Below are 8,034 nucleotides of genomic sequence, written 5' to 3' on the forward strand. Positions count from 1 at the left end.
TTTTGCGAAAGTATAAAAGTGTTACAACATTTTGCATCACTGTCAGGTCTGAGAATGAACTATGATAAAACAATTGTAGTTTGGTTAGGACCTTTAAAGTTTTGCAAAAGAAGATTTTTGCCTGATATGAATTTTACCTGGAACCCGGATAATTTTAGAGCACTTGGCGTTATTTTTTCGGTGAATGTATCCGAGGTTGTTTTTCTTAACTATAGAAATAAGTTAAAAGAAATTCAAAAACTTCTGAATTCATGGACCAGAAGGAACCTGACACCCTTTGGTAAAATAACAGTCCTAAAAACCTTGGCTATTTCCAAATTGACACATTTGTTTACTAATTTACCTGATCCAGACGAACAGTTTATGATGGAGTTAAATAATATTTTTTTCAAATTTCTTTGGGATGGAAAAAGAGATAAAATTAAAAGAACTACGGTCACCCAACCCTATGAAGATGGAGGATTAAAGATGATTGACGTGAAAAGTTTTCTGTCATCTCTAAAAATTGTTTGGTTAAAAAGAGTTGATGGTCTTACTGGATTAATATCAAGACTATTGTTTAAAGCATGTCCATCTGTTACAACAATTAATATGAGAGGAGAGGAATTTGCAAATGTTTTGATGCAGAGAATGGAAAACCCATTTTGGACCAATGTTTTTAAACATTATAAGAAACTACATGGAAAATGTGACCCTATAACCTTTAACGATTTTGTATCAGAATGTTTACATTATAATGTTAATATTCGGAGAGATAAAAAGACAGTGTACATTCAAAATTGGATCGACAATGGAATAGCTCAGATTGGTCATATTTTGGGACAAAATGGATACTTATCCTATAATGCGTTTAAAATCAAATATCCAAATGTGCGAGGCGATTTTGTATTGTATCAAGGTGTAATCCAGGCTGTTAAGAAATATCAGAGAAAAATCGGCTTAGAATTTGATAAACATTTTATTATGACAGAGCCCATTGTGTGGAAATGTATTTGTAAAGGTAAGACACAACTTATTTACAAAAAACTGATTGAACATACTACGGTCCCAAAATGTATCGAAAAATGGTCTGAATCTTTAGACTGTTTGTTAGATAAGAAGGCTATTTTTCAACATGTTTTTAAAACAACAAATGACACTTGTCTGAGATGGTTCCAGTACCGATTATTGTACAGAATTTTGCCCACAGAAAGGTTTCTATTTTTGCGAAAAATTGTGGATACGTCATTGTGTACATTTTGTGGTAGAAATGAAGAAACCCTTTTACATATGTTTTGGGAGTGTGATAAAGTGCAGACTTTTTGGATAGAATTTGTAAATTGGCTAAAGGCGAACTGCACCCATTGCGACAATTTAAAACTGTCTAAAGAACTGGTTCTTCTTGGAGTGGCGAACAATGTAGTCACCGATAAAGCTTTTGATGTGTTATTAATCTGTGCCAAACACCATGTATATATTTCCAAAATGAACAAAAAGACCCCTCATTTTCAGACATTTAGTAGAAACTTTAAGCAAAGATTTATTTGTGAAAAGTATAACGCAGTTGTGAATAATACAGTAGATAAATTCTACAAGGATTGGCGCCTGTATATGCACGTTTTGATGTAACCCTTAGGTTTTTTCGTTCTTAAAACCTTTTGATAATGCGACCACCAAACCACTGAACATCCCCCCCTCCCCATTCCATCTTCCCACCCCATGTATGTTGTAATTGTCCAAGTGTGCTTTTCTGTTATATGATTCTGTCCTTTCGGTTAGGTGATGTCCTGTAATGTACAGCATATTCATGTAAAAAAAAAAAAACTACAAAAAGAGAATAAAAATAAAAAAAAGAAATGCAATACCAAAGTCCGGCCTTCGTCGAAGATTGCTTGGCCAAAATTTCAATCAATTTGATTGAAAAATGAGGGTGTGACAGTGCCGCCTCAACTTTTACAAAAAGCCGGATATGACGTCATCAAAGACATTTATCGAAAAAATGAAAACAAACGTCTGGGGATATCATACCTAGGAACTTATGTAACATTTCATAAAGATCGGTCCAGTAGTTTACTCTGAATCGCTCTGCACACACACACACACAAACACACACACACACACCACTCGTCTCCCCCTCTATGTTAAAACATTTAGTCTAAACAGAACATTGGGATCACAGCGTCTGTAGATCGTTCATTTCTAATGTGAAATTCTGTCAAGTGTCATCTCAAATGAAGAAACAGCTGTCTACATGGACATTACCCTACACTCGTCAGGCTAAAGATTCGGAAGTGACTAAGGAAATTGGCTAAGTTATCTCGTTTAGTTACGATAACCATAGGACAAGGTAGTGCATAGGACAATGCAGTGCATTGTAACGATGAACAAGTAATATTGATGAATAAAGGTGTGATCTCCTTCTGCCTTGGAGACTGTTTTTTGTTTGTTTGTTTGTTTGTTTGTTCGATGTTTGGTTTGATGGTGGTCGTCTTCTTTTAGGCTTATGATCGATGCATAGTACACTTTGTTTCACAATCGTATTGGAAGGAATCGAGTCACAATCCCTGAAGGCGAAAAAAAAACCAGTACCACACTTGCAAACAAATTTCTTTCTGCTTTCCATAGAAAAAGATTGACGAGTACTGGCCGGGTGCGCTGAACTCTGAGGTGCAGTATGGAAATGTGGGCGTCACCCTGGTGTCTGTCTCCACTCTGCCTCACTACACGGTCAGGAAAATCAAACTTGTGGTGAGATGCTAGTATGATTTGAAAGTAATTAATTCGCTGTGTCATTGCAGCTTTTAGGATTACCTTTAGCAAACAGGGTAGGATTCAACAGTGTTATGCTGTTTGAACGAAAATACCAAACGTTGCAGTTTTAGCTGGCTTCTTTAAAACGTAAGGTTAACACGTTGACACTTACCACCCTTTCGGATTTTAATGGCATCCATATATGACGAAAGTCTTTGAAACTCGACTTTCCTTTTGGTTCGATGACACACCAACGTCAGATTTCAAGGTCCCAGTGGGATTGAGACACTGTTAAAAAAAACACATGTATGTTGGCCCTCTGTAGTTTCTTTCTGTTTAGTGCGCACACTGACCAAGATGCAACTACTAAAGAATAAAAACATTACTTCTTCACGTTTAATACTCTCTGTGCTGCGAAGGACAAGCAACAGGAGCGCGAGGTTACCCACTACCATCTTTCTGGGTGGACGGACCAGAGCGCCAGTATGTCTCTCGATGACATCGCTGACATTGTGTGCATCGTCACTGAAGAGACTTCCTCTTGCACCGGTCCTGTCACTGTACACTGCAGGTTGGACACACTCACACACACATACACACACACACACACTCACACACACACACACACACACACACACACACACACATACACTGTCACACACACACACACATACACACACACACACACACACACACATAAAACACACACACACACACATACACACACACACACTCACACACACCACAATACGGGGCACTTTCGTGGATAAGGGCAAGTTTGGAAAAAGCACTGGTGTGCACCGAGAACGTGCATACTTTATTCAGAACCTCGAGAAAAGTGAATGTAGTGTAAAAGTGAATGTAATGTGCCCAATTGAACAGGGCCTAATGAAAGCTTATTATTACTGATGACGGAAGAGTGAAGTAAGGTATACTTTTAATGAACATATTTTGGTTTTATTTATTCAAAATGTGCGTCGATGTCGAGAAGAAATCATGCAAACCGCCAAACTAAAACAGGCAATGCACAGATTTGTGTGTGTTGTTAATACCAGCTTCGGACATTGTTAATAAGAAAGTCGTCAAATCGAAAAAGTAAGATTTTCATATTTTTGCACACTTTCTCGCACCAGTGAAGGAACGATGCGCACGTGTTCGTTCATCGCCCTGCACAGCCTGCAGCGCCACGTGACACAGCACGCTGTGGGAGAGGAGATAGACGTCTTCACCGTTCTCCTCAACGTCGTCAAGTGTCGGCCTCACATGATGCAGTCGGAGGTATTGTGCTCCTCTTTGTGACTAGGCTGTACTAGTAGTATGCACCGCTAGTATGATTTGTGGTCTTTTCTGTTTAGTCAGCAAATGCACACATTTGTTTGTGTTGTCGTCCAGATCAACTTTGACAAGATTTACATGACAAAATAACACGCCTTCCGGATACAGTTTCAATGTGAACTCGTCTCGGTTATAAATCAAGAATTGTAGAATAATGGAACGTTTATTGTTGACAAAATAAAACATCACATTTACAATAACCTTCAATTAACATTTCCTATTGATCTCCAATTTTGGTTTATTTTTATTCTGAATTTTGGAACGTTAGCAGTCTATCTGTGTTTGGACGTCTGTGTCATAGCTTTGAGATTGTCTGTGTTATAGCTTTGAGATTGTCTGTGTTATAGCTTTGAGATTGTCTGTGTTATAGCTTTGAGATTGTCTGTGTTATAGCTTTGAGATTGTCTGTGTTATAGCTTTGAGAGTGTCTGTGTTATAGCTTTGAGATTGTCTGTGTTATAGCTTTGAGATTGTCTGTGTTATAGCTTTGAGATTGTCTGTGTTATAGCTTTGAGATTGTCTGTGTTATAGCTTTGAGATTGTCTGTGTTATAGCTTTGAGATTGTCTGTGTTATAGCTTTGAGATTGTCTGTGTTATAGCTTTGAGGTTGTCTGTGTTTTAGCTTTGAGATTGTCTGCGTTATAGCTTTGAGATTGTCTGTGTTATAGCTTTGAGATTGTCTGTGTTATAGCTTTGAGATTGTCTGTGTTATAGCTTTGAGATTGTCTGTGTTATAGCTTTGAGATTGTCTGTGTCATAGCTTTGAGATTGTCTGTGTCATAGCTTTGAGATTGTCTGTGTCATAGCTTTGAGATTGTCTGTGTTATAGCTTTGAGATTGTCTGTGTTATAGCTTTGAGATTGTCTGTGTTATAGCTTTGAGATTGTCTGTGTCATAGCTTTGAGATTGTCTGTGTCATAGCTTTGAGATTGTCTGTGTCATAGCTTTGAGATTGTCTGTGTTATAGCTTTGAGATTGTCTGTGTCATAGCTTTGAGATTGTCTGTGTCATAGCTTTGAGATTGTCTGTGTTATAGCTTTGAGATTGTCTGTGTTATAGCTTTGAGATTGTCTGTGTTATAGCTTTGAGATTGTCTGTGTTATAGCTTTGAGATTGTCTGTGTTATAGCTTTGAGATTGTCTGTGTTATAGCTTTGAGATTGTCTGTGTTATAGCTTTGAGATTGTATAACTGTCTCCGATTTCTTTTCATTGTTTTAAATTTACCTTGCCTATTTTCTTTTCCAGCGGCAGTACATGTTCATCCACGACGTGGTGCGGGTGATGGTGGAGCGGAAGATGCGGGACGGCCAGGGGAGGAGTGCGTTGTATCAGAATGCTGGATACAGGGACAGCGCCCTCTATGACTCTACCTATGCCTATAGTGAGTCAATGGCTGCCGCGTGTTTGTGGGACTGACTAACTCCCCCACCCCCTCCCCGACCTAGAGAGAGAGACACAGACACACAGAGAGAGAGAGAGAGAGAGAGAGAGAGAGAGAGAGAGAGAGAGAGAGAGAGAGAGAGAGAGAGAGAGAAGAGAGAAGAGAGAAGAGAGAAGAGAGAGAGAGAGAGATTGCGACTGTACGTAACTCGACCAACAAGATTGACAAAATCCAAAAGGTGTAACTACACGTACCCTTTTTGTGCTGACAGAAATCAAGGTGGGGAGAAATGGTGCGGCCATGTCCGCACTTATGTCCGATTGTCTAATGTTAGACAGCTCGAGGTCAGGACATTGACAGTCCTGTTACTACAAATTCTGTCACTACCGCCCGCATTCTTTTCTCTTTTGAAGAACCTGTTTCTAAAATCTGAATTTACTAATTAAAAAAAAAGTTTCTAAATAGTACTTCACCTGATTTGTGTGTGATTTAAACAATGTGAAGGTGTCGGTGATCAACATGTCCTCTTTTCTATCACGACAGTCCCGGATGGCCATGTCTACGATGAAATAGGAGCACGCAAGAAAACTCAGACGAGTGAACTTTGACCGAGAGCAAGGTGCAGGACGGTTATCGTGACGTCTGAGGGTTGGCAGAGCTGCCAAGTTCTACAAGAATGAATGTTTTGATATTGGAGTGCAATGGGCTACTTCTGTGAGGATTGCGATGCAACAACATTTTACTAAATTTTTGCTTCAACGCCGTGAATCTGAAGTTCTGGAACATTTGCAGCGCGAGAATTTCATGCGTTGTGTTTTAGTGCCAAGCGCTGACAAAGTTGTGTCTGTGTGTACCAGTGCTTAATTTTGTGTTCTCTGTGCTAGTAACAACTATGTACCGTTGCAATCTTCTTGGCATAGTTGCAAACATATTAAAAGACCATCACAACAACCAGCAATCACGATTGGCCATCATGACCAATCTGTTTTGCCTTCTTGCCCTCTGAAGAAGGCAACGAAGTTATACCATTGTTTCCGGCATTACTAAATAAAAATAATTATATCTTAAAATGAAATATCGAGCTTTTATTTGCCACTAATACCTGATTTTCTAGATCCATCGAGAATTGGGAAAGAACAAAACCAGTTGGGAAAAAAATGGTTACAAATTCAAGCCAAAATCTTGCCATGTACCATAGACACTTTTCCAACTGAATAAAACATTATCATCGTATCTGTTCACATGTCGTTCTGTTGCTAATGGCGTTAGCAGTAAATTGTTGACTTTGTGAATCATCCGTACACATCGGTTTTCTTCCCACACTCTGAATTTCTTTGTAAATATCACCACATGTATTTGTAACCAGAAGCAGAAAGAACTAACTGTTTTACATCTCACTGCTGTCATTCCATGCTAAATAAAATAAAGAACTAAAAGAGTTGTTTTACAGGAAACTAGACACAGGTCGGCAGTGTCATTTAAATATTTCCATAAAGGCTAGAGTCTATGCCTTGTAATACAAAATTTAGAAATGGTTAAGAAGAGAGTTCTCTGTATCTTTCCGGAGAACTAAAGCGCAAACTAACAAACACCAGAGGGCTTAACTTGATATTATGAGTTATTTCTAATATGCTGACTGTTAGCAAATGATAACAGGCATGTCGAGAAAAAAGATATCAAGCATGAGCCTTTTAGGCGAATGCTGATATCGTTTGTGAGACATGACTGTTATCATTTGCTAACAGTCCGCATATTAGAAATAACGGTTTTATTACCGTTTAATTCGACCAAAACAAATTTCGAAGCGACCCCGCGAATTAGACAGAACAGCCGCAATGGGAACTTGAGCGCTCCTACCTGATTATGCCTGTCAGTCAAAGAATTCTCGTGACCTGGGTCAGCCAATCAGAGTAATACTCCTGACGTGGAGGTATGGGTCTCAAAATTTACTTCCTCCAATTCCTCGTATAGATCTTTATAAATCCAGCTTAGCTTTTTCAGGATCATCTCTGTAGAATTCATTGCCAATAGAAATCAAACGATCCGCATCCTTAAAGGCCTTTAAAAGGCAGTTGCACACACATTTGATCACATTATAAACTGCCCCTGATGTTTAGTTTCCATTGTGTACTCGGATAATGTATGCAATGCTCTTAAGTGTTTGTTTGTTTTTTAAATATTGTATATGTAGTTAATCTGAATGTGTAATCCCTCGTCCCCCTCCCCCTTCTTCTTGAAACTTTAGCTGCCTGTATATGGCCCTGTTCGGCAATACATTGCTGTACTTTTTTAAGAAATTTTAAAAAACATTTACGTTTGTTTGTGTCTGGTTTTGTTTTATATGACTTTGTGAGTCCAATATTTTTTATGTTTATACTCGACCATTATTTTGATGTTTTATTAGTTTATTACTTTGATGAGGTATGTGCGCAGTCTTTGCTTTTGTTTACAATTATTCTCTGTATATGTTCCAAGGACAGGTTGGAAGATTAGGCTAAGCCTAAAACCTTTATCCTTATGTAATAAAGTTCTGAGTTCTCTCTCTCTCTCTCTCTCTCTCTCTCTCTCTCTCTCTCTCTCTCTCTC

General features: G+C 38.5%; 1 protein-coding gene across 1 annotated transcript in view; it reads left to right on the plus strand.

Moving 5' to 3' along the window:
- LOC138961380 (receptor-type tyrosine-protein phosphatase beta-like) overlaps positions 1–7,759 on the plus strand; it is a 32,986-nt gene extending 25,227 nt beyond the window's left edge. Inside the window, exons 13-17 of the mRNA XM_070332995.1 lie at positions 2,605–2,727; positions 3,150–3,301; positions 3,864–4,008; positions 5,313–5,448; positions 5,992–7,759. Coding sequence (XP_070189096.1) covers positions 2,605–2,727; positions 3,150–3,301; positions 3,864–4,008; positions 5,313–5,448; positions 5,992–6,056 — 621 coding nt within the window. The 3' untranslated portion in view covers positions 6,057–7,759. The remainder of the gene's footprint in view (positions 1–2,604; positions 2,728–3,149; positions 3,302–3,863; positions 4,009–5,312; positions 5,449–5,991) is intronic.
- Positions 7,760–8,034: the final 275 nt, after the last annotated feature.

Source organism: Littorina saxatilis, linkage group LG3 (assembly GCF_037325665.1).
Source record: "Littorina saxatilis isolate snail1 linkage group LG3, US_GU_Lsax_2.0, whole genome shotgun sequence".
Classification (NCBI taxonomy): domain Eukaryota; kingdom Metazoa; phylum Mollusca; class Gastropoda; order Littorinimorpha; family Littorinidae; genus Littorina; species Littorina saxatilis.